The sequence below is a fragment of the Drosophila subpulchrella genome, chromosome X (assembly GCF_014743375.2).
Source record: "Drosophila subpulchrella strain 33 F10 #4 breed RU33 chromosome X, RU_Dsub_v1.1 Primary Assembly, whole genome shotgun sequence".
NCBI lineage: Eukaryota > Metazoa > Arthropoda > Insecta > Diptera > Drosophilidae > Drosophila > Drosophila subpulchrella.
The window spans coordinates 18,473,464-18,499,530 of NC_050613.1; the positions used below are offsets into that span (position 1 = coordinate 18,473,464).

General features: G+C 42.6%; 3 protein-coding genes across 20 annotated transcripts; 2 read left to right on the forward strand and 1 right to left on the reverse strand.

Moving 5' to 3' along the window:
* The first annotated feature begins 471 nt into the window (after positions 1-471).
* Positions 472-17,268, forward strand: LOC119557640 (AMP deaminase 2). Of its 13 annotated transcripts, none has more exons than XM_037870483.1 (11): positions 472-947; positions 8,916-9,060; positions 12,592-12,926; positions 13,578-13,613; positions 14,722-14,849; positions 14,932-15,026; positions 15,087-15,543; positions 15,693-16,147; positions 16,207-16,501; positions 16,737-16,847; positions 16,916-17,268. In XM_037870483.1, exons 1-11 carry the CDS (start codon positions 827-829, stop codon positions 17,093-17,095), a joined length of 2,358 nt encoding a protein of 785 aa, XP_037726411.1. In that variant the 5' UTR covers positions 472-826; the 3' UTR covers positions 17,096-17,268. The 13 variants fall into 13 exon arrangements, with proteins under 13 accessions (XP_037726411.1, XP_037726414.1, XP_037726405.1 ...); XM_037870477.1 differs by lacking the exon at positions 472-947 and adding an exon at positions 6,258-6,693; XM_037870478.1 differs by lacking the exon at positions 472-947 and adding an exon at positions 6,259-6,693 and having other exon boundaries at positions 14,731-14,849.
* Positions 17,269-17,804: 536 nt separating this feature from the next.
* LOC119556197 (LIM domain-containing protein jub) lies at positions 17,805-22,265 on the forward strand. 6 transcript variants are annotated; one of them, XM_037868146.1, is made up of 8 exons: positions 17,810-17,947; positions 18,006-19,569; positions 19,968-19,997; positions 20,708-20,848; positions 20,911-21,080; positions 21,264-21,341; positions 21,413-21,578; positions 21,644-22,265. In XM_037868146.1, exons 2-8 carry the CDS (start codon positions 18,255-18,257, stop codon positions 21,889-21,891), a joined length of 2,148 nt encoding a protein of 715 aa, XP_037724074.1. In that variant the 5' UTR covers positions 17,810-17,947; positions 18,006-18,254; the 3' UTR covers positions 21,892-22,265. The 6 variants fall into 6 exon arrangements, with proteins under 6 accessions (XP_037724073.1, XP_037724076.1, XP_037724077.1 ...); XM_037868147.1 differs by having other exon boundaries at positions 17,821-17,835; XM_037868145.1 differs by having other exon boundaries at positions 17,805-19,569.
* Positions 22,266-22,545: 280 nt separating this feature from the next.
* Positions 22,546-25,461, reverse strand: LOC119556196 (nuclear pore complex protein Nup93-1). Its single transcript, XM_037868144.1, has 4 exons — positions 25,203-25,461; positions 24,156-25,143; positions 23,465-24,093; positions 22,546-23,345 (listed from the first exon to the last, which is right to left on the reverse strand). Exons 1-4 carry the CDS (start codon positions 25,361-25,363, stop codon positions 22,649-22,651), a joined length of 2,475 nt encoding a protein of 824 aa, XP_037724072.1. The 5' UTR covers positions 25,364-25,461; the 3' UTR covers positions 22,546-22,648.
* Between the last annotated feature and the right edge of the window lie 606 nt (positions 25,462-26,067).

Genomic DNA, 26,067 nt, shown 5'->3' on the forward strand with positions numbered 1-26,067 from the left:
AAAAAGTTGATGTGTTAGTATTTTACTATTTTTTAGGAACTAAAATAATCGTATAAACGTTATTATATGGGGGCTTGGGCTTTTTTTTTTAATAATTTAGGAACATTTTTCGTCAAAAAATTAAAAAATAAAGTTGACTTTTCAAAATAGCGAAGCTGAACTGTTAAATATACCCAAAATTAAAACCTTCAGGATTTCGAATTACAAACTTTAAAGCTTTTTGGCGCGCTAGTTTTAGGACTTTACCAGAACCAGATCCTTCAAGCACAACTTTTGCTCCTTTAATTTTGAATTTCAAAATACAACCGTATATTAACGGTCCATTTTCAAGTGAAAGTATATGGAGCTTTTTATATATCTGGCCAGCAACCGGAAAGCTTTCCCCGACATTCTGTCATTTTTTAGGGTATCCTTTGGCGCTCCACCTGTGGTCACACTGCGCGCTGGTTCGGAACTTCAGTCGCAAAAAAAAATTCGCACCGACCAGAAGCTTTTTTGCAACCTTTTTCCGTTTCAATCGCACACGAAATAGCAGTATTATTGTTGTTACCACCGTTTGTTGTGGTTGTTGCTTGCATTTTTTTTACTGTGTTTTACAATCCGAGTGTTAAGAACCCAAAGACTAGAAAATATAGATAGAGAGTTGGAGTGTGAGAGACTCTAGAAGTGACAGCGTGTTATTGTGTCTGTTTCGCCCACTGAGTTGCCGGGATCCATCCCGAAGGTTCCGAAAGACACTTCTCGAATTTCCCTTTCCGACCGGAAGAGGAGCAGGTCCTTCGGCCAAGGACACCAAGGACTCCAGGGACCCGGAGAACGCCGGGAAATGCAGAGCTACGCGGATGCACTGAGTGCCAAGGGGTATCGCAGCTTCGGTTTCGACACCGACATGGAAATGGACATGGACATGGGATGCACGATGCGGCGCATCGAAAAGCGCAAAGGCGGTGAGTGTGTCATTGTGGGCGTGAAAGTGGGCGTGGGCGGGGCAGAGGCGTGTGTGCGTGCAGAGGGCAGGGACGTGGTCAGGAAATCCTCAGGGGGATTTTCTCGAAAGTTCTAATTAATCGATATTTAAGAACGTATACATCCTTACTCTCTTATTTCTTTAACATTTCAACATTAAGAAAATAAAGTACAACTTAAAATAAATAAAACGGTATAGTTCTAGTTTTAGCTTTATTTGGTTCTATACCCACCTATGAATCCTTTCAAAACATTTTTTATTATTGTCTTATTCAAAGAACTTTTGATTTCTATCTAGTGATATTATAAATTTAAAATAAATAAAATGATATTGTTCTAGTTTTAGTTTTATTTGGTTCGTATACCACTTATGTATCCTTTCCGAACATTTCTTATAGCTGTCCTATCCAAAGATCTTTTGTTTTCTATCTAGTGATGTTATAGCTGTAATTCCATTTTAATGATAATTCGTGTTATTTATGACTTGCTAAATATTGTGGTTATTTCGAATCGGAATGATATATAATATATGGCTTCAGATGCACCCATATTGAACTTTCTGTTGTTCAATTTCAAGAAAATTTTATTGCATAGTGCTTAAAGGTAAACAAATTGATTACCAATTAAAGAAAACAAAATGTATTTCCTTTTCCTACATTTTGTACATCAATAATTGGCTAATCCAGTGGCGTAAGCCGGGTTTTAAAGAGAGGGTTTTAAAAAAAATCAATTTAAATATTTTTAAACTTTGTTATTACCTTCGAAGTTCTATAAACCCAAATTTTCTACATCGATATCTTACTGACTAGAACTGCATATTCTTGTAATATTTTATTTCAAAGTGTTTTTTCCATTAGTTCTGTAAGAAAAATCAATCTCTATTGGAAGAAGGAACCTTAAAAACAGGTTATGGTAAGAGTACTGAACACCCTCTCAGGGTGGGGGCTCTGACCCCCTTGAAGTGCGCCCCTGCCTGCGTGTATGCGTGAAATGTATACCGATGTGTGGGTATGTGGGATGCATTGACTTTTGCGCCTTCGTTCACTTCGTTTACTGGTCATCGCCGTGAAATATTTCCACATCCACGTCGAAAGAAGCACACACCGAGTGCATGTGTGTGGGTGCTGGTGTGCCTGTGTGGGGGTAATGACGTGCAATTATTATAATCAGAGGCGTGCTAGTAACTGTGCATAAATTATCTGGATGAGGTACAATAGTTCCTCAGTTCCTCGGTTGATGGCGATGTTAATGCCATGTTGATGATGATTATGGAGATGGAGGTTCCTTTGATGACGACTTCCAACGCCTGTCCTTCAATTATCTCAGCTCTCCCCTACCCTCCCACACCATTACATGGAAAGCTGGGATGTACTATGCATATAGTGGACCTCAGATGACGTCATTCCAGTTTCGATTTTTTACTTTTTGTTGGATCACATGTTCTAGCCAAGAAAAGATGGTAATAAATCTTCTTAAATGGCCAGAACCACTGACTTGCATTTGTACAAATATATTCCCATTTATTCCATTCTTTTGATTAATGTAGCTCTGCTTATGTTCTTTTTATCTTGGATTATAATGTGAGTTAAGAAAGCCTCTGGGCTATGCAACATATTTCGTAAGAGGAACATATTACTTAAACATTTATATTAGTTTTCTGTATTGTTCTCTTTACTACGTCTTACATTGTCTTACTTTCTGTGTAATTTTACCTGATTTATCTCCTATTGTCGTGTCTGAGCTAAAGTTTTTCCCAGTTTAAGTGTTCCCATTGTATTTTTTATTTGCTTTTTCATTACTTTTATGCTTTGTGGGTACTGTTTTTTTACTAACATGCTTGTTTAGTTCGCATTTTTGCGTTTCTGTTGATGCAGCAAACAAACGCAATGGGAAAAACCAACAGCAAATACGAAACCATTTAGGAAATTGGTTAAACATGAGGCGAACTCATGCGAAGGCGGGGAGAGACACATTTATATTTATGGGACAGCCTGTATGTGGGCCAATTAGCCGCTGCTGTTTGCCCTGAGTCATCGCCAGAAGGTTCTGAAACGAAGAAGGTGGGTGCTCAGATGATGGTTCTTGGGTTCTTGGGTTCTTGGGGCCCAACATGAGAGACCCCCAAGTCCAACTCCATGTTAATTGTGCAGTCCAACGCTTTTAATCTAATCTAGTGCATGGCAGGGCGGATTTATGGTTTGCCCAGCTGAATTTATGGATGCCTCGAACACCACGTGGACATTCGGTGGACAAAAAGGCATTATTTCACTTACCAACTGGCAAAATATAAAAAAGAGACCCATCAAAAAATGCTGATATCTTTAATATAACATAATACCAAAGAGGTTTATTTTGCGGTATTTTCATTTTTTTTAAATAATCAGCCATCTTAATATATTTCAACGTTTTCTTGTTCTTCCTTTATCAGCAGCTGCGATAATATTGTTTTTGTGCACTGTAAAAAATATTTAATGACTCTGTAAGTTTTCTACTTATTTACAGCATAATAGTGAATCCTATTTAAATATTTTTCCAAATATCTTTCATACGTGAGATATATAATTTGGTGTTTAAATTGTGTGTGTTCCCAGAATCCGCTTGTTAATAGACTTGATTGTCAGAACAATATGGAACTTAAATTTCCGTGTGCGCCGCAGCACACTCCTTCTTATCGGTCTATAAATACATTCCGTGAATAACAACATCCAAATTTGAGTGCGAAGTACAAACGTGCATTATTATTCACAGTTCGTGGGAATCGGTCCCAGCTCTATTATCTACTTTCTGGCCATCCAGTGCTCATATCCCATCCAATACTTATATCATCATCCACTCAATTGGGGCAGTCGTTCGGTTGACATGTGTCCGCCGCTTATGGGAAATGTGCTGTGTTCAATCAACTGGGTAAACTAAAGAGCCATCCACACATCGAATCAAAAATAATTGATGTCGATTGTCAAATGTTTGCATGTTTTGGCAAATCGCTAGTACACCTATTATATGTAGTTTGGGATATAAAACATGTACTAAGTGGTACAGTACATGCAAAAAAAAAACTTTAGGGTAAAATTTACCATTATAATAATTGGAATTGTCAATATGACCAATGAAATAGTTACTCTCACAGCCAGAAAATGCACATAACATATTATTTTATGGCAGTTGTACCATTAAATAGTAACCAAAGCAACAATAAATATTTTTAATAGCTGTTAACCACTTTTTTTAGATTTAAGTAACTATCCGCATTGCTCAATTTTACCTATAAATATTTTTTTGCTTGTAACTAACTTAGCTTTTAATTAATATGCCTTGGTGCTATTTCATTGGCCCCCACTGTGCCCCACGACAGCTGGCTTCTGTCCATCGTAGGCATAGGTCAGGGTTTTCCAATTAGAAACAAATAATAAAAAAGGCGGGCGGCGGCGACGAAAAGAAAACAATAGAGTATTTCCCATACGATTTTCTCATACCCCTTGGATATTGTTTAAGCCCCTAAATGATTTATTTGTGATTCCGTGCCGGCAGTTCTCTTGGTTAATTTTGCGCTCTTTTCCTCAGAAACTCAAGCTCTTTTCCCACTGGCTTTTCTCTTCCATTTTCCCCACTGAAATCGAGACTGACTGCAGATAGTCATGCCAAATCAACTGTTTATATCCATAGCTTATTATTACATATGAGTAAGGAAAAAATGAGTGGAAAATCAGAGTCAGTTGGCTGCGCGAAGTCGAATCGAGCGGAAAGTCGAATTTTTATATCCCTGGGATTACGCAAGTCACGGCGGAAAGTTTCCCATATTTTCATGTGAAAATCAATAGCGAATCTTCGCGGGCAAAGTGCCCAAAACACAAGAAAAGGCCAAACGCAGCAATTAATAAGTTCGCAATTCGGTCAATAAATACATAACAAAGAGCGGTGCCAAAAATACAACGAAATAAAATGAAACAAGCTTAAGCACAATCGAATAATAAATTGAAACGTACGGCAGATAAACAAAAACACACACATATATTCGAGTCTATAGGAATGCCCATCTTTCTATATATATATTTTTAATACACATAGTATATGACTGTTTGCATTTCGCATACAACTCGGCAAACAAGGCAAATGAACTGACAATGACTTGCAGTCGTCGCAGAAAGTGCTCGTACCATATCTAGCCAAACAAATCGATTGGATTGGTCTATGAAGCTATCAAAACAGCCCATGGGTTATTATCGACCCAGCGCTAACCACCGATGATCCAATTTTGTCTCTCATCTGGGGGCTATTGATAAACCCGACCATTTGCTAAGTGCCCCCGACGGGGTGTTAAACAAATCGAGACGAGCCCTCCTAATAGAGGAAAGTTACCAGTCTGGGAATATATTTGGAAACTATAAGCCCAAGTGTCGTATCAAGAAAGGGGCCTTGTCATCGTTATCAGTTGGTATACCCATCAGAACATCACCAAAATTGGTCTTTAAATTGGTGTTCAACAAAATCATACAATTGTCGTGTTAATCATAATCGATTACTGTAATCAAATATAATTTTTGGATGGTTAAAAATTATATAAATACAATATTAGATTTTTTTTATTTTAATCAGAATGATATCCATCCACAGACGCACTTAAGACCAAAATAATTGTCCGATCGATATGAAAATTGGTATGGTATATTATTCAAACCAATGAATCACTAATCTTTATCAATTACACATAAAAACAGAAACGATACTGCAATATCTTCAAATCCAAAATAGCTATGTATAGCCGTACTTTATAAAAAATACATGTTTCAGAACACTATATAATTTTAAAATCTGCCGAGTTGAAGAACTTAGAGTGGAAAATAGTGCCACACCTTCTTAGGTTTTGATTGAAATGTCTGATGTCTTACCATCGGGTTCAAAGAGCTATGATCTCGAGAACCCCCCTCGTAACTCCCCATAACTTGGCCATATGCAGTTTGTTTATCCAAAATATTGTTTATAATTAGCAAACATTGTGGGCTTTCCAAGCTTTTCATTTGTGGCGTTGCGAGCACTGAAAGCTCCCTCCCAACTTTACCCGGTATATAAACTTTGGATCCGCTGAGATCGGGAGAGGTGTGAAAAACATATGTATAGATATAGAGAGGAAGAGGCGGAAAGAGAGAGAAAGCAGGGAAAAAGCGGAGACGGAGACAAACAAAGGCGAAAGACAAGCGCGTAGGAGATGCGCGAATTGCGTCGGACGGAATTCAAACTAAATTAAGTGCAGCCGATCGCGAGTATATATCCCGCCGATCCGAACCGACAGTTGCCCCAAGACGTTGCCCAGAGCAGCAGAATCTCGAGCAGAGCGGCGACACCTGTCACCGGGAAAATTACATAAAAAACACACACAAAAAACCCCCCACAGGCAGGAAAGTCGTAAATTCAGTTAGTAAACACCGGAGAAAAAACAGAAAATTGACCAGGAAAATCATCATAAAGAAGTTCTGGATTAGAAGAGAGCACATAGATAACGTTCGGGATCCCCAGGATCCAGGATCGGCAAGATGTCGTACCGCGGAATGTTGAGCACCTCGGATGGTTCGTCCGTGGAGATGCGGGTCCAGGATACGGACTCCTTTGACGGAGCGATGATGTCGCACCCGACCTCCAAGAAGGCCGGCGGAAAGGCCCTCAACGCCTCCACCTCCATGTCCCTGCCCCAAAAGCAGATTCCCCCAAGGGGCACCCCCAATCGCTGCCCATGTAAGTGAATGAATGCACCAAATGCAACCCCACTGACCTTTGACCAAGGGGAAAAACATCCACCTAATGGGTCAAAAACAAGTCATTGGTCTTAAATTAATATTATTATTTTAATAAAAAGTCTCCTTATAAGAAAACTTCTTAACTGTCATAGGAAGAAAACACATCCACCGAATTGGTCAAAAACCTCTTAAATTAAAAGAAATCATTTATGTACCTCTAGACTTGTAGTTATAAAAAGCCTCTATAAGGTCATTTCTTTTATAGAACCTGTTTAATGAGTCGTGCTTAAATGCGAAACACTAGTTCTATGAAAAATATATGTAAATTCGATTTAAACAACAAATTAAAATTATATTTTGTGACATTTTGGAACTTAAATACATATATAGTGATGCGTTTTGTTCTCTGCACCCACTGATCACAATCCACTCTCTCTTTTTCTAAATCTTTCTCTTCTCTGCTGCAAAAAGAAAGCCAAAGACATTCACTCTCCCACGCACACAGTAAAAGCACCATCACTCAAAAAAACCTGTAGCTACAAAAGAAAATTGAAGAGTTATAGTTTAAATTGAACTATAATATTTATTTACTTAAATAATAATATATCCTAATGATTCAGTTAAAATTATTATTTAAAAATATATTAATAATAATATAATTAAGATACATTACAATATATATTTCCAGTTACAACGTTGAATATATATTTTTATAATTCTAAAGCTTTACGGTTTTAAAACGGCGGATATAGGATTTTTTTATGAGGTTTTTTTACAATTCCTTTCACTGTTCACCCGTGTGGAAATGTGTTTAAAGAAATACCTACTATATAATTACTTTAAATCACAATAGAAATAGAAATCATCATGGAAATAATATTCCTTTTTTTTGTAGAAAATATTACATTACGTTTAATATTATAAACAATTTAAAATTTGTTTCAGAACATAATTTCAGTGTTGCGTTAAACCTCGGCCGCTGCGCTGTCTGTCAGTCGCAGCATCTCAAGTCTTACTAACCCATATAGCGATATAGGAAAGTTATTGTACTCTATAAAGTGGTCGTTCGAAAACCCAAAGCGGTTCGTTCTCAATACTAATATGATAAATGGTCTGCTTAGTGAAACTAAATACATTTGTTTGGCCTTATCTCAGTTCTTAATGCAATTATAATTAGTTTTTAATTTTTACACTTAAGATAATTACATGACTTATATGCTGTCCTGCCTCGGTTTTTTCTTCTTACTTCTGAGATAAGTAATTATTGTGGTTTTTGACCTTGAAGTGTATTTCAGCTTCGGATCGCTACAAAAAGTGATCCCATCTTGTTTGTTGTTTGTTGAGTGCGTGTTTTGATTTTGCCAGTATTTTTGCTATCTCCGCTGTCACAGCAAGCAGCCTCCTCCCCCCTCTAGATTTTCTACACTGAAGAAAACCATTATAATATTTTTTTTTTTACAAAAAAATTTTTGATAACTTAAGACATAAAACTATCCAAACTCTCTATTATAACCAAACCTTTTTTAATGTTATTTTTAATTTTTTGTTTAACTATTTGATAACAATCTTTTTTTTTTTACTTTGGGGACCTGTTTGGAACTTATTTAATGGGGATCTCAAATATAATACTTGCTTTATGGGCTGTAATTTTGTTCTCAGTGCCCTCCTGTCTTTAAACATTTTGTTGCTTGCCAATTTGTAATCGACAATAAATTTTGTTTGGTTGTTTTTCTTGGGAGAAGTTGTTGTTTTTCTCTGCCCCCGTCAAAGATGATGATCCTCTGCTGCAGTCGCAGTCGCAGTCGCTGCCTCTGCCGGCGTCGGTAGGTCTCGGCCTGGAATTCTCCGATCTTCGATGTTTTCCGATTTCATTGGGGCGACAACTCTCGACCAGGTTACTTCTTAACACCTTGGCGACGATCCTCAGTTAATCCGGTTTTTCACCTGCATTTTCTACAATGAACTTCAATCGCATGGATACCGCGCATCGGTTACGCGTAGATGTTCGTCTTTATGGAGGACCGATGGGAAATCAGTTGAATGACACGAGCACTGCCACAGTCACGCCCACAATCTCCTCGGATGATCTCAGTAGGTTCTGCACTTTAAGATCTATGATATAGTGGTATCTCGATACTGAGAAAACAGCTCCGAACTTTCACGCATTTCTCATCCTTCTCGCATTCCGATTCTAATCCCAATGTATCTCTTGTTTTTCAGGTGATCTCACCGATTCCCCAGTGGATGAGAAGCCCGAAGCTGATGTGGAGGTGACCAATGAGATCTCGGCTCCATATGAGGTGCCACAATTTCCCATTGAACAGATAGAAAAGAAGCTGCAAATTCAGCGTCATCTCAATGAAAAGTGAGTATACGATAGCTAATAATAATAGATATATATTTTTTGAGAGGAAAACAAATTTTTATAATACTTCGAAAGTGCCATGGAACGATAACAAAAGTGGCAATTTTTTTTTTCAAAATTGTATTGTTTTTAGAAAACACCCGCGTTTTTGTGGCTTATCAGCGAAACTGCGATAGTATAATTACAAATTGCTCTCTGTTTAAATTTATAAATTATTATAGTTCCACATTTAGTTAATCAGTTATTGATAGGATTTTCAACCTGTCTTACCTCCTCCATTTGCAAGTAGTAAAATCATAAGGTTATTAAAACAATTAAATGGAACACTACGTTTCGGAAATGTAAGTTTATATAAATGGGAATATACAATTCTCTTTAAATTACTTATTTTAACATAAACCAAGTGCATGCTTAAGAGCTCTTCGTTTTTGCTTTGTGAGAACAATTTTTTATGTCGGCAATTTAAAGGTAAACCTAAAAATCTATTTGTGACAAGTGATAGGAAAAGATAACGAAGTGAAAAAAATGTGTGTTAAATATTTAAGACAGCAAGAGGACGAGGTACAACAAAAAACAAATCAAGTCGAGTGTCCCGACTATGAGATACCCGTTACAAAATTGGTTTCTGTTGCCAATTATAAATCAAAAGTTAAAACTATTAAAGAACAAACAAGCTTAGTATTGTTCCCATTGTATTGCTCTAGTAATCAGATCCAAACCTAAATCGGTTCTGCTCCGGCTTGGTTTTGTTTACTTTACATGCGAACCAGACAAAAACACGGCGAGTTCACAGATCTCGTGATCGAGCCCTTATCAGCCAGTCTGTTCCAAGGTTAGATGTTTCCGAAGGCCAAAATACCATTCCACTCCGCCGTATTTCTCTAATTCAACAAGCAAATGAAAAATATCACAGGAGCCAAAACAATATTTCCATGTTTTCTTAAGGTTCTTATCTGCAAAATTTAAAAATGGACTTGATAATAAATAAAATGTTATTACATTCCCTTCTCTTCTATATTCTAAATTTTTTTTTTAAAATTGGGAAATTTTTTAAATATTATATTTTTGTCCATAATGTAAAAATATTTTCCAAAATCGAAATCAATACATGTCAAGGTTTTTTCTTAAATTTCCCATCTTCAACAGTTAAAAATGGAATTGATGTTACAAAACATATTATTACATATTATTTTGATATTTTAGAATTGTTAGAAATGTATATAATCACATAAACTCTAATTTATTAGACAGAAAAATATCACAAAAGCTAATTCCATATTTTAATGTAATTTTCTGGAGGTTCTTATCTGCAACATGTAAGAACAGACTTGATTATAATCAGGTATTATATTTAATTATATTATCAAGAACTTTTCTATTAAATAAACAACATAAATATGAAATTTAATTGTGATATTATTTGAGACTGTCAAAAGCTTAAGTACATTTTTTAATATTTTATAGTTTCTGTAAAATGTAGCTTGTCTTGTATTTCCACCGTGAGCCTTTTGTATAGTTTCCTAATGAGGCAACCGCAGAGCGTACAATTATCAGGCTCCCAGGTGGGCGGTGGGTGGTGGGTGGTGCGGGGTACAGATGGGTGTTTTCCGGCTAATCCAAAGTGGGTTTATGTCTGGGCCAGGGTCCGTCTGTTGGTTTCGGGTTTTTGGCCCGGCGAAAGTGTGGACCGATGCAGAACACGTTTTGATTTTGAATGGAACTGCATTAGGCAGCCGCTGCCGAGGTGACGGACTTTCGCCCATGCCACCCATACGGAGGTGGTGGTGGTGGGGCTTATGGCATAACGAACCACCATCGCCACCGTCGAGGGAAGAACCACTGTGACCAACGGCTGAGTTCTGGCGCGGATGCCGTCACTTTCAGTACGCTCCGATCCAATAAACGGGCAGCTCGGCGGCGCGAAACGCGGCCCAAAGATTCCCACCTGCCCGGGCACTACCTGTGCGACCTCCGCTGACATTGAGCCCTCTTTATAGGGGAGCCACCCATCGAACCGCCGCCCACTGCCCCACTAAAATCCACCATCGTTGTTGTTCGTGTCGCACGCCAGGCGTCGCTCAAAAAATAAAATAGCAAAAAAAGAAAAGAAACCAAGAAACGGCGTTGGAAAACTTTCCAACTCGCACGGAAACTTCGAGTTTTTGGCTTGAACCAAGAATCCCGACAAGTTCTGCACGCCAATCAAAAATAACAGGGGGCAAAACCGCAGGAGGGGGGTTTAACCATACCCAAGATAGTTTCCCAAAACCCAAAGAACTTTGCAAGTTTTGGGGACGCAAAATTTGTTAATCTAAAGCGATTTAAATCAAAAGAAACCTAGATTTATCTTAAGTGTTTGAGAAAGTTGTTCTTAAAGTGAAAATTCCTAAAAGTTTGAAAGAAGAAGCACCATATTCTATATTTCAAATAATTCTAAAGAATTAAGCCAAGCAAAAAAAGTGAATTGTTCATTTTTTGTATAATTTATTTTGTTTACCATATAGTTAGGTGACTTAATTACTTTAATTTGGCAAAATACTCAATAAAACAACTTTTTCAGAGCTTGCATTAAACAACTATTAATAGAAATAGCTCTATCCATTGCTGGAATTTGTTTCTGTCGGCCAAGGGACAATCGAACTGTAGTAACTTAATTTAGATAGTTCTTTAAGACACGCAATTTTGTGACCAAAAAAGTAGTTCGTTCCTTACCAAATATGTAAGAAATATTCTGATGGCGTGCCGGACTGCGTATTAGTGGCAATCGGTGGCTTCGCATTGCCATAAATCAACTGGTCAATCGATCATTACCATCTCTGTGCCCAAAGAAGAGCCGTCCCTATCGAAGGGGAAACCCCAAACTGAGTACTCCATTCGCCGGTGGTCTCCAGTGGAAGCAGGATGTCCTTTGCGGATGACAGCTATAGTTTTGGACGCTGCTACGAGTATCAGCCCGAGGATTCCAAATGGTCAGCCCAGTAGAAGATCTTTATTTGTGACAAGTGAACTCCAAGTTCTCTGTGACTAAAAGTCTTTTCAAAAGTTTGCAATCTATTATCTGATAAAATAAATCATAGGATAAACCATTTACGAAATTGTGTAAGATAAAGAAGATTCTATATATCTTGTGACATCAAGAAAAATATATTAATCATTTTAAAATTGGAAATGCTATTGTATACTAGGAAGATTCTAAATGGTCTGCCCAATAGAAGATCTAGAAATGTGAGAAATTTAATCAAAGATTTCTGTGACCTAAGGCATTTTTAAAAGACTCTGATCTATGAATAAGTAATTCATTGGATAAAAAAGTGATCAAGTAGTGTAAGATATACAAATTACATATATCTTGTGGCAACAAAGATATAATATTGCCAAATGTTGTTTAATATACTATATGTATGTATTATTTTTTGAAGGGCAATGCCAAATGACATGTTTAATAATAAATTCCAAACATATATATATTTATTTGATTACTAATTTTTTATTTAATCTAAATAATTTTTGTATTTTTTTACCCCTTTTCAGGCAGGCTACTGGACCTAGACCTGTGCCCGCAGCCGCCGTGTTGGCTACACACAGGGAATCATCCAGCAGCAACGAGGACCGCGAGACCACTGTCAACATGGATAGAATCGATGCGGACATCAACTTTCAGCGGGTCTCCATTTCGGGGGAGGACACCAGCGGCGTTCCTCTCGAGGATCTGGAGCGGGCCTCGACCCTGCTGATCGAAGCGCTGCGCCTGCGCAGCCACTACATGGCCATGTCCGATCAGTCGTTTCCCTCGACCACGGCGCGTTTCCTCAAGACGGTGAAGATCAAGGATCGCATCAATAATCTGCCTGCGAAGGAGGTATCGGGTGAGTAGTTATTAGCCATTTATCCGAACCCCTGTTCCCCCAGAAGAAGAGCTCAAAGTCAGTTCCTGGTCTGTCTTTGTGCTGTGGTACCCTTCATCTTACAATTCAATCTATGGAGTGGTTCGATTTGTTAAAATCTTCTTATTCTATGACAATGATTCGATAATATATTTAAAATACTGGACAAAAATCGACCCAGCCCACCGTATATGTGTAAATATGTATAGAAGAGCAATTTTGTACAGATGCCCCTAAGTGTTGTTATGCACCGATTCCTACATATATTGCGTACGCATATTGCAATTAATTCGCTTTCAAGTGAATTATGTATAATACAAGTTGATATTAGCGTGTGTTTTGTGTAAACTGTACGCGACGGCGTTGCCACCTTATCTAAGTCCAGAAGTCAGCTCGTGTGTCCGTCTCTTTCTCGCCCACGCCCTAGCAGTTGCCGCCTCGCTCGAGTCTCGTTCCGTTTCGTTTTCATGTCCTCCGTTTATTATTTAGAGCCTTTAACGAGCTACTATTTTTCATTAGAACTTATTCTCATCTGTTACCTACTATGTGTTTGAGCCTTTTTAAACCTTTTTTTAACTTGATTTTGTATCGACTATTTATTTCACTTCTCGTATTTTTCATTATTTCTTATAGACATCATTCGCAAAATGAGTGTAACGAACATACAAGGTAATTCGTGTGCACACCTGTTTTCCTCCTTTACCTCCCCTTCCTATCCAACATTCCCAACACGTTCCATTCGAATACAATAAGAACAACTCCTTCCCCTTCCGTTCTGCCTGACATTTGATTTCCGTTTAGCAATGCTTCATTCACTCCTAACCTCAAACCTAGAACCACAAACGCTGCTTTCAACGCAGACAGTGTTGCCAACTATCGATTTAGTGTGGTCTTAGTTAAAAATAGAATATGTTTTCTAAACAAGTTAATAACCAAATGTTATTCAATATAAATAAATTGCTAAGATTTTGTTTATAATTTTATATTATTTGTTTTGTGCTAAAATCTGACACTATCAAACCTGGACCATTTGTGCTGCGATTGTATAAAAACAGTTATACTTATGGCAAAAAAGAACAATGTTGGCTACACTAACCTGCTTAAAACACAAAGTTGGCCACACTGCAAACTCGCTTGCAACAAGAACTGCTTTTTACAGCACATGTTGCAGCATCGCCCTTACCTTTTTCGCATGGGAGTTTTTCTTAGCCGTTCATTTTTGAATTTCCACAGCGTTCTGCATCTGTTACTTGTATTTGTTTGCTTTAAGTTTATTTCTTTGTGTGCTGTATATTTTTGCTAACCAACAACAACAAAAAACACGCCCTAAGCTGAAGTTGTAGACACTTAGAAGTTGAACTCTCGACGTTTTTCACTCTATTTTTGGACCTTTTGAAAGGGAAAACCTTGTACAAAAGGAAAGACTCAACTTTGATAACTGTCGTAGAACAAGAAATCTTAAAGTTTAGTAGCGCTTAGAGTGGAACTCCGATTTAGGTTAAGGTCCTATGAGTATTTATTATTATAAGATAATAAAATATTTTAAGCTATCTAAGAGTTCCACTCTATAGCTTTTTGTAAACACCAACACTTACTAAAAATAACACTCGCACAACCACCTGAGTGTAGAGTGTAGTTTTGCCACTAACTGTACCGATTACCATAGCTTTTCGATCGCCTCTGCCACTAAACAAAATTATATTTTCCAATTCTAAATCAACAAAAATCAAACGAACAACTTACAAAAACACACTCGACTCAAATCGTAATTGTTAAGGAAATGCAGATGTCCATTCGAGGTCATCGCATATGAAGATAACGAATCCGTGGCACGTGGAATTTCCCCCAGATGAGGACTTCAGGATCAAACCACTCAACGGAGTTTTTCACATCTACGAAAATGATGTAAGTATGCCTTAAAGGATATTCTTTGTTCATTTATTTATTAAAAATCTTAACTTATCTCTTAAAAATTATGATTTTACAGGATGCGAGCAGCGACATCAAGTTTGAATATCCGGATATGAGCCAATTCGTGAATGACATGCAGGTCATGTGCAATATGATAGCCGATGGGCCATTGTAAGTTTTATCCAAGCAGAAATTATTCAGAAAATCATAAAAATCTATTTACTTTAATAGGAAATCCTTCTGCTATCGACGCCTGTGCTATCTGTCGTCCAAGTACCAGATGCACGTGCTCCTCAACGAACTGCGGGAGCTGGCCGCCCAGAAGGCGGTGCCGCATCGGGATTTCTACAATACCCGCAAGGTGGACACCCACATCCATGCAGCATCCTGCATGAACCAGAAGCACCTGCTGCGCTTCATCAAGAAGACGCTGAAGAACAACGCCAACGAGGTGGTCACCCACACCAATGGCCAGGCAATGACCCTGGCCCAGGTGTTCCAATCGATGAACCTGACCACCTACGACCTGACCGTCGACATGCTGGACGTGCACGCGGATCGGAATACGTTCCACCGCTTCGACAAGTTCAACTCCAAGTACAATCCCATCGGGGAGTCGCGGCTCAGGGAGGTGTTCCTCAAGACGGACAACTATCTGAACGGCAAATACTTTGCACAGATCATAAAGGTATGGGTTGGTTCTATCACCAGTTCAGTTTCGTATTCATGCTTATAGGAAATGATTTGAAAAACTATCAAATATCTACTAAAGTTACTTAAATATTATAATTTCCATTATATAAGATATTCCCTAAATATCCTTTATAACCTCTCCAGGAAGTGGCCTTCGATCTGGAGGAGTCCAAGTACCAGAACGCCGAGCTGCGTCTCTCCATCTACGGCAAATCGCCCGATGAGTGGTTCAAGCTGGCCAAGTGGGCCATCGACAACGATGTGTACAGCTCTAACATCCGCTGGCTGATCCAGATACCGCGCCTCTTCGACATCTTCAAGTCGAACAAGATGATGAAGTCATTCCAGGAGATCCTGAACAACATATTCCTGCCGCTCTTCGAGGCGACAGCCAGACCCAGCAAGCATCCGGAGCTGCATCGCTTCCTGCAGTACGTGATCGGTTTCGATTCCGTGGACGACGAGTCCAAGCCGGAGAATCCGCTCTTCGACAACGATGTGCCCCGACCGGAGGAGTGGACCTACGAGGAGAATCCGCCCTATGCGTATTATATTTACTACATGTACGCCAACATGACGGTGCTGAACAAGTTTAGACAGTGAGTGAATGTGAATTGGTTAAATATGATTTCTATATTAAAGCTAATATTTTATACAGATCACGCAACATGAACACCTTTGTGCTGCGGCCCCATTGTGGCGAGGCTGGGCCCGTGCAGCATCTGGTGTGCGGCTTCCTGATGGCCGAGAACATCTCCCACGGCCTCCTGCTCCGCAAGGTGCCCGTGCTGCAGTATCTGTATTACCTGACCCAGATCGGAATCGCCATGTCGCCGCTGTCGAACAACTCGCTGTTCCTCAACTACCATCGCAACCCGCTGCCGGAGTATTTGGCCCGGGGTCTCATCATCTCCCTTTCGACGGATGACCCTCTGCAATTCCACTTCACCAAGGTGGGTTGACCTATAGTGCTTTAAAGCAAAATATATTATTTAGTTGTAAACGATGCATCTGCTTAGTGCCCCTTTGCAATTCCACTTCATCAAGATGGGTTGACCCATAGTCCTTTTAATAAAAGTTCCTAAGCTAGCTGTAAACGATGTATCATTATGTGAAATTCTGTTTTTAAAATATTGTATAACTTTTTGTATATCTAATTTTATTTCAAAATACTATGTGCCCTTTTAGGAACCCCTTATGGAGGAGTACAGCATTGCGGCCCAGGTGTGGAAGCTCAGCTCCTGCGACATGTGCGAACTGGCCAGGAACAGTGTGATGATGAGTGGATTCCCACACGTCGTGAGTTCTTAACAATTAATGTGTAGATCCCAATGGAATGGCTTATACAAATTTAAAAACACCAACAGATTAAACAACAGTGGCTGGGACCCGTTTACTACGAGGACGGCATCATGGGTAACGACATCACCCGCACGAATGTGCCCGAGATCCGGGTGGCCTATCGCTACGAGACGCTGCTGGACGAGCTATCCAACATCTTCAAGGTGAACCAGACCTGCTCCGTCTCAGATCTGCACGCATCGTAGTCTGGGTGGCGGTCCATCTGCTCCATCGCGTTGTTGTGGCTTCCTACGCTAACTTAATGCAAATTACGCAGATATATACGCTAGTTATATACATAATTTAAATGTTTCTGTACTAACCAAATTGTAAGCGCGGCAGACCAAAACCTTTAAATATACAAAACTTGTACACGCAACGCTCTTTGCTTCTTGTTGAATCTTGAATCGCATATAAAATAATATAGGATGGATAGTTCAATTTCCGCAAAGTTAAGGGGAATATACAAATCAAATAGTTATTTTTGAATTTAAATAACCGTTGTGCCCAAAAAATCCAGTTAGCAATTAGAGATGGTCAAAAATCGATAAGTAGGTGTGTGTCTCCGCTATCGCAAACGGTCACGCTAAAATATTGGGAGGAGGTCTCCGCTAACTTAGCGAAGACACGATCCCGACATTTTAGAGTGACCGTTTAGCAATCTTGCAGTATATAGTTGGAATTGATTTGATATATACTAAACATTTTCAACTGTGTTTTAAATATGGTCGCCCTAAAATATTGGGATGGTGTCCTCGCTAAGTTAGCGGAGACAGCCTCCCAGCATTTTAGCGTGACCGTATTTCAGTATCGTGCTATCGATTTTCCTAGCCATCGGTGCTATCGATAGTGACACTTACGGTTGCTTACGCTTGCCTACGTTTGCCTACGTTTACTTACGTTTGCTTACGATGTGCTGAGCACAGCGCAGTCGAAAAAAAAATGGGTTCGAAAAAAACTCGTGAAATCTAAAAAAGACCCCGCAAAGCTGTGCTTTCGCTTAGAAAAAGATTATAATAATAACAAAACATTAGCCCCCGCGCCCACACCGCTCTCGGGTAATTGAGATTTCAATCCGCCACAGTCTACACCTCTGTTTTCTGTTTTCCGATGCAGGCATACCATACAAAGAAAATGCTGAAAAGCTGATAGAATAAAGGAAAAGCCGACTGACTGACTGCCCACTAGCCGCACACAGTTAGCTGAGGTGTTTTTCCGTCCGGGGAAAGCGAGGAAATCGTCGTTTTCAGGGCGGCGTCCCCCCCCGCAGAGCGAGACAGCAAGAGAGGGAGTAGAAGGAGGAAGAAGAAGAGGCGGAGGAGCAGGATCAGGAGGATATATTCATATACCGCCGATATATACACAATGACCACCCAGCGGACGCAGACGCAGGCCAGGAATCCGGGCAACTCGGATTCCGACTATGAAACGCTAATGCAGCGGCTCCACATCGGTGGCGGAGGAGGGGGAGGCGGAATTGGCGGCCCTGGAGACGCGGGCATGGCCATGAGGAGCTACCAGCGCTCACCCGGCGCCATCGAGAACTTCCTGCAGGAGAGCCAGCAGCAGCAGCAGCAACAGATGCAGCAGCACCACCTCCACCACAACCAAGACTACAAGCTATACGAGCGCGGTAACATCATAGCCGCCTCCAAATACGCCACGCCCCGTGCGGTGGAGCAGCTGCAGCACGCCCACAATGGCAGTGCCCACATCTATGCACCCACCGCCCAGATCTTGGGCCAACGCATTGCCCCCCAGAAGCACTCGCCGGTGTACGAGAACCTAGAGTTCTACGGCCAGTTCGATTCGAACCACAAGCGGGCACAGCCCCAAAGTCCCGGGAGCCGGCAGAGCGCCATGCTGAACGACTATCTGCTGATGCAGCCCATTGGGGCGGGGCGCTTTGCCCACACGCCGGTGCCCGAGAATCCAGGAGGACCGGCCAGAGGCGGAGGAGGTGGACCACCACCAGGGCGATCTGTGGCCCTGGGGCCAACCAGCGACCTGGAGGAGCACGCTGCGCCCATCTACGAGAACATCATTCCCCACTCCGGCCAGCGGGCTCAGCCGCAGGCCTCGCCGGCCACCGCCACCATGTACCAGGAGATGCAGCCCACATCCAACTCCTCGGGCGGCTCCTCCACGTCCGGCCTGGATCTCAACGCCCTGCTGGCCTCGCCCATGCACCAGCGCAGCATCAGCAGCAATACGGCGAGTTCCAGCTCCTTGGGCTCCCCCACCCAGCGCTATAGGAACTTGTCGCTGCCCAGCCATCTGAGTCCAGTGCCCACGGCGCAATCGGTGGCCAAGCTGCAGCAGCACACGCCCATCAAGTCGCCCGGTGGCGCCATCAATGTCTCCGTGAATCCCAACTACATAGAGGACATCAACAGTTCCGACTACGTGTGCATGACGGCGAATCTGCACAGGAATACGTCGGCGGGATTGGCCACCGGCAGGGCGGCCGCAACGGGAGCCACCGCCCAGCGAACTATCCAGGAACCAGCAAAGATATCGTCCTCACTGGCCATGGGAATGGCCACGGCAGCAGCGCCGGCCACGTCCATTGCACCGGTGGTGTCGGCACCATCCACCGCCTCCCTGCGGGCCACGCCCATTGCGATGACGGCCCCTCTGGCGGTGGCCACATCGCCCACGCCCTCGCAGGGCAGCACAGGTGAGCGGATCCGTAACAGAAACTGCCTCATGGTGATGGGAAAGGTACCTAGCCGCCCAGGGGGAATACAATCTATATAAGAAGAGCTGAGTCAGAGATACAATCGCTTTAGTACCTAGTACAACTGAAATACTATTTCAAAATGCAACTAATTACAAAATATATTGAGTATACTTCTCAATCATGTCGGTAATTAGCAATGTGCTTATAAAAATATTTTAATATGGTTAGGTACAACTTATTGAGAATGTATTCCAACTGGGTGTGTATGGTATAAGGTAGTAAAAATATTCAGGTACCTAGATTGATCCCATCACCGCGCATTCCATCCATTCCACATTGTATTAATCAAACTAATGAATCCAAATGTTTCCCCCACTAAAAATGCTTGCACGCAGCCGTTAACGCTGCCTTGAAACCCAGGAGAGGTAGGAGGGGCTGGGCTGCGTTCCCCGAAAGGGGTTGGGTCCCAGTTGGGTTCCGTTTGTGTCATCACTCATCGCTCAATCATAAACCGGTTGGCGGGGCGACAAACTTTGGTCAAACGGTTGCCGCTAACCGGTTTATTTTCAAGTCCTTTACCTGAACCGATTCGCAGAAAATCGAAACCGATTCAAAAGAACTAGAGATTGAATACGATCCTCGCAATATAATATGATTATAATTATTATGCCTTTCTTTGGAAAAAAAAATTCTTAGAAATTTTGTGCACCCACAAATTAATTCATATACCTGATTGAAAAACCTTATAATAAATTAAAAATATTTTTATTTTTAATATTGGTTAATATATTTATTAAAAAGAATAATGTTGATGTTTTTATTTTTACCTACATATCTCCAATATGAAACTAATATAACACAAACTAAACCCCTTTTTTGTGATTCGTAAACTCCCAATTTAATTTTATTATTTTTGCTGATGACTAATAATCGTGTAATCAATTGTGTAGGCCCTTAGCTCGAACAAAAGTATTATTTGCTTTCGAAGTGTTTGTTTAACCTTCCACTTGCTTGCCTAACAAAACTCCCGCATGTTTATTTCTGATTTCCAATGCTGACTAAGACAAAGCCTTTCTTGGCAACCCACTTCGAAAGCATGACCTAATATCTATCTATCTGCCTCGTTCGCCGACAGGTCTCACCAAGAATCTGCTGCCGTACAGCGTCACCCCGCCGCGTCCGGCTGGCCCGACGGAGGCGCAGCGCAAGATCGAGGAGCTCACCCGCCAGCTGGAGGAGGAGATCGAGCAGAGCGAGGAGCACGGCGAGTACTTCGGTATGTCATCACCATCCAGGCATTAGTAATGCACTCTCGCTAATATCTTTCTATATTATTAGGCATCTGCCACACCTGCGGGGAGAAGGTGAAGGGTGCCGGGCAGGCCTGCCAGGCCATGGGCAATCTTTACCACACCAACTGCTTCATCTGCTGCTCCTGCGGACGGGCACTGAGAGGCAAGGCCTTCTACAATGTGCATGGCAGGGTCTACTGCGAGGAGGACTACATGGTAAGAGCCAGGTTGAAGCTAAGTCTGGATGCAAAAATATTGAAATTCACTATGATTTAATTTTGATCGGTATTCCGCTTATTACTATCTCTTATTTATAAAATTCCTTATTTTTGCCTGCTGACATTACTATATCATTTGATTACTTATGATTTTATCAACATTAATTAATAATTAACTAAGAATTCACTGTTGCAGTATTCGGGCTTCCAGCAGACGGCGGAGAAGTGCGCCATCTGCGGCCACTTGATCATGGAGATGGTTCGTACTGCCCCTCGCATCCATTCCGCTCTAAATGGAGGTGTTCACGTTGCCTTCGCTCTCTCTTGCAGATCCTGCAGGCCATGGGCAAGTCATATCACCCGGGGTGCTTCCGGTGCTGTGTGTGCAATGAGTGCTTAGACGGGGTGCCCTTCACCGTGGATGTGGACCACAAGATCTACTGCGTCAACGACTACCACCGGATGTTTGCGCCCAAGTGCGCCAGCTGCGGCAAAGGTGGGCTCTCCTATCCTCTACCCTAGATAGTCTCCTTGCTAATCGATCGTACCCATCCTGAGCAGGCATCACCCCCGTCGAGGGCACCGACGAGACCGTGCGCGTCGTCTCGATGGACAAGGACTTCCACGTGGACTGCTACATCTGCGAGGAGTGCGGCATGCAGCTGACCGACGAGCCGGACAAGCGCTGCTACCCGCTGGACGGGCGCCTGCTCTGCCGCGGTTGCCACCTGCAGCGTCTGGCGCTGCAGTCCTCGCCGCACGCCCGCCACCAGGAGCCCGTCTGCGCCTCGTACCAGTACATGGGATGAGCCGCACACCACCAACTCCCACCTTCCTTCGACTGAGTGGCGCACACATCGAGAACTAACTATCGCAATCAACTTATTCCAATAACACAATATTATCTTAAACAGACAGAAGTGAAAACAAATGCATTTATACGAAACGATCGCTTAGTAAGTGGGTTTCTTTTATTTTGTATGGCAGTGCTTGAGGATCTCCAAACGGATCTGTTCGAAACTATGTAATGGATTCCTGAAATCTCTGGCAATTGGCAGCAATTGTTGGCAGTAATATTCTCATAAACTAATGTGTGTTTTTGAAATGCCCTGGGGTGTTCCTGAGACCTCTTGCGGTTTCATAGCAATAGCAACAGTGTCTCAAATTATGCAATAAAGTATTTTACTATGATTTGATAGATCTTTACAAATAAAGGTTTTTTTAAAAGGTTGTTGGGACAGGAAGTGGTCACAGAAATTGCCCAGAACATGAATAATTGGCAAACATGCTAAAAACTTTACATTATTTTGAACCTTAAATAATCTAGTTCAGTTTTGGTTAAAGCTAAACTAAGTTATTTAAGGTTCAAAACACTACAAAATAATGTAAAGTATATTTCATATAGACCAATGCCTGACTTACACCCCATTAGACATATTCATCAGTTTCTTTAACAATTTCAATCACTATATAAAAAATGTTCATTTTAATCTTAATCAACCTAAAAAAAACACACACATTAAACGAAGCGATCGCTAGGGGTTTACGTTTATAATCCGGCTAGTGCTAGTGCATAAGGATCTCCAGTTGGACGAGCCTCTGGTTGGTGGTCGATGGCATGCGGTAGGGAACGCTGGCGGCCATGTTGGTCAGTGCCTTTGCCCTGCCCCGCAAATGCCTCAGGAGGGACTCCTTGTTTTCGCTCTTGGTTTCGTCGCCGTACACCGAGCCCGAGCCACTCGAGCCCCTTTGGTTCACATACTCCTCGTACACAATGTCCATGGCCGCCAGCAGGATGTCGGGCAGCACCTTGATGATCTCCGAACCCATGCGCTTCAGGTTCGACACGCACTCGTCCACTTCGAAGGAGGTGGTGGGTATCAGCCGGTTGTTAGTCAGGATTTCCGAGGCCAAACGTGATTCGCCAGCGTGATGGAGGTCGAAGAACTCCATGACCTGTGTCAGCACCGTGTAGGTCACAATCACATGGGCCTCCACATCCGTTTTACGCTCCGCCAGCGCCGCGTCCAATTGTTTGGTAACCTCGCCCAGCCGCTCCCGCATGCTTCCCGGTCGCGGTGGCTGGTGGACCACCTGGGACAGCAGGGAGCATACCAGACGCAAGGCCTTGTCCAACTGGCCGGCGATGAAATAGAGCTTGATGGCCGACTCGTAGTTGCTCCGCTTCGAGAGCTCATCGCCCACCATGCCGGCCAGGGAGTACTTATCGCAGTCCATCGTGTGGAATTCGTCGAAAATACCGCTGAAAAAGAGTGAGAGGAAACTATTAGCGTTTTTCCAGGAGTGGGTAGATTAAAACCTTCAAGAAGGATTGATCTTTCATAGCGAATTTCACTTATAGGGTAGCACCCTGCAACTCACCCTTTAAACCGGAAGGGGTTGGACTCATCCGCGACTCCGAAAACCAGCTCAAGCATCCGGTCGTCGCAGTTCTCCACGAGCAGATCGCTGACACAGTTGAGCATCGCGTTGGTGCCGTCCTCGGCTTTGAAGTGTCGCAGCAGGTAGTAATACTGCAGGGCCTGCTCGGTGTCCGTCTGCTCGAAGCACTTGGCGTACATGACGATCAGCCGCACGAGATTGAGGCGCTTCATGGGCGACGGATCGTCGGGCTCTGCGCTCAGTAGCGGTTGCTTCACCGAACTGGGTGTTCCCAGCATACACAGCTCGTTTAATGCAATGGCCATGTGGACAGCGTGCGGCCGATTTGCCTCCGTGCGGGCCAGGAACTCAATAGCGGCCTCAAATTGGCCAGTGAGGGCCAGCACCTGGAAGTAGAGCGGCGTCTTCTCGCGGGCATTAAAGTAGTTCTCGCCGTACTTGTCCAGGATGAGGGACTGCAGGCCGCTGTAGGTCAGTTGCTCGATGTTGTAGTCACGCTTGTCCTGGCCACGCAGGATGGAGAGCTGCATCCACAGGAAGTCGTCGATGCTGCGCATCAGTTCCACGTGCGTATCGTGAGGATCGCAGGCCAGCACGACGACGTATACCTAATGGGGACAGAAATTTTATAATGCTGGTGACTAAAACCGATAGAAACCCAAGTACTCACCGCCTTCTTGTAGGGATCTGTGCAGACATGCAGCTTGTTGTTGTACTCGAGCTTCAGTTGGCCCTCAAGCTTGGCCGTCGAGGGATCCCTGTCGCCCATCTTCTGCAGCGTCATCAGCTTGAGCAGGTCGGGGCAGGTGCCCGCCTCCCTGAGATACCTCACAGCCGAACCCATATCGCCGCTCCTCAAACTGTAGTAAACCAGCGGCCACAGCGGCCGGCCATCGGTCACATCGTGCAGGCCGCAAAGGGAGTGCCCCCGCTGAAAAGTGACGCCCACATAGGAGCCCACTAGGTTGTAGACATTGGGAATGCCGCCCCGCCGGGCCACCACCAGATTCCGCCCGATAACCTTGTTCATGTATGTCTTATATCTGCGCTCTAGGTATGTGCGTGCCTGAATGATGAACTGCGGCGCCGACTGGCGACTCTTGATGGGATCGATGTTGCGCGACAGCGGCGTCACATCGGCCATAAACACCAGCACATTCCACATCTCGGCTACGAGCGAATCGTCGAAGGACTGCTGGGCCAGTTGGGCAAAGGTGGACACCAAATTGGTGCGCTGAGTGCCCTGGATATGCAGCACATTGTAGGCTGAGATCTCTTTGGCGTACAGCTGCTGGATGACACTCAGGCGGGAGAACGGAGTGGGTTCGTCGGCCATGGCCGTGGGCACCATTTGGCGCTGCACGTCGGGAAAGTCCTCCTGGTGGGGACCCACCAGAGCGTTCAGCAGCAACTCCTTCTCCTCGCCCCACTCCGCGTAGATGCAGCGCCACTTTTGCCGCTCCACGGCCTCAAAGATACTTCGGTTCGTTTCGTCGATGACGGACAGTATGGCGTTCTCGCGCTCGTTCTTCAGATAGCCCTGAACATCGGTGTCCGTGACGGGATCGAGTGGCTCGAAGGACTGGCGGGCGCTGAGCGTCTCCAGCTTCTGGGTCAGCTGGGGCAGGTCCACTCCCTTGGAGCCTAGCAGTATGTGGCTGCATTGGAGCGATTGTTCGTCATATATTTGTACTCCATAGCGACAAGTTCTACTCACGCCTGCAGATCGTTGGTGCCCGTCTGGGTGACTCGCGAGTGGAGCTCCTGGGTGGCCTGCAGCACCTGGGACATGGTCCGCTCCACGCCTGGCATCTCGGTGTCCATCTTGGTCTCGTTCGTCAGGCGCTGGGCCTGCTGCAGCAGCTCCACCAGATCCATGTTGGGCTTTTTGGGAGGGAAAAAGCCGGCGCTAAACAAAAAATAACAATGGGTCCAAGCGCGTGTTAGTGTGGCCAGCGAACCGCGAACTCGGCAGAATTTCCCGCCACAAAATATGTACCGGTGGTTGCAGTTCCCAAACGTGGTATTTTTATTTAGGGTACACCCTAAGCTGCAACCGGTGGTTGCAGTTCCCAAACGTGGTATTTTTATTTGAGCTGTTAAATCTTTGAATTTAGGTCAGCTGTTTAATACAAATGCCATTTTCAGAAATTTCTGAAAACAACCTCGCGGCTATTGCTGATTGTTATTCTCCTGTTTCATTAAAAATACATGGCAACTCTGTAACATTTTAGAATCACTAGTAAGCAATCATTTTTAAAATAAATTAAAAGAGCATATTTTTAGTTATTCTTACCTCGTTAAAATTTTAAACATAAACTTATAATAAAAAAATATATAAAATTACTAAAAATGTTTATTTATGTTTACTTTTTTATTGTTAGTTACCTTCTAGAATGATAAAAATATTATTTATCTAAAGTTATTTAATTAGTTATATTTTTCGAAATATCCTTTGCTATAAGTATATCTTTCTAACAGAAAATTATATAAATACCTGTTATTGTGCAGATAATACCTTGGTAAAATATTTTTGATAACATAAGCACACAACGATAAAGGACTGAAAATAAAAACACGTC

What these genes read in the sequence shown, in the direction of transcription:
- LOC119557640 (XM_037870477.1), top strand. Translation starts at nt 6,495, where the DNA reads ATGTCGTACCGCGGAATGTTGAGCACCTCGGATGGTTCGTCCGTGGAG. An exon ending in CAGCGTCATCTCAATGAAAA is followed by an intron (nt 9,061 to 12,591) that starts GTGAGTATACGA and finishes ACCCCTTTTCAG; the next exon opens with GCAGGCTACTGGACCTAGAC. An exon ending in GCCTGCGAAGGAGGTATCGG is followed by an intron (nt 12,927 to 13,577) that starts GTGAGTAGTTAT and finishes TATTTCTTATAG; the next exon opens with ACATCATTCGCAAAATGAGT.
- LOC119556197 (XM_037868145.1), top strand. Translation starts at nt 18,255, where the DNA reads ATGACCACCCAGCGGACGCAGACGCAGGCCAGGAATCCGGGCAACTCG. An exon ending in TGCCTTGAAACCCAGGAGAG is followed by an intron (nt 19,998 to 20,707) that starts GTAGGAGGGGCT and finishes GTTCGCCGACAG; the next exon opens with GTCTCACCAAGAATCTGCTG. An exon ending in GGAGCACGGCGAGTACTTCG is followed by an intron (nt 20,849 to 20,910) that starts GTATGTCATCAC and finishes CTATATTATTAG; the next exon opens with GCATCTGCCACACCTGCGGG.
- LOC119556196 (XM_037868144.1), bottom strand. Translation starts at nt 25,363, where the DNA reads ATGGATCTGGTGGAGCTGCTGCAGCAGGCCCAGCGCCTGACGAACGAG. An exon ending in GGCACCAACGATCTGCAGGC is followed by an intron (nt 25,144 to 25,202) that starts GTGAGTAGAACT and finishes GCTCCAATGCAG; the next exon opens with CCACATACTGCTAGGCTCCA. An exon ending in AACCCCTTCCGGTTTAAAGG is followed by an intron (nt 23,346 to 23,464) that starts GTGAGTTGCAGG and finishes ACTCTTTTTCAG; the next exon opens with CGGTATTTTCGACGAATTCC.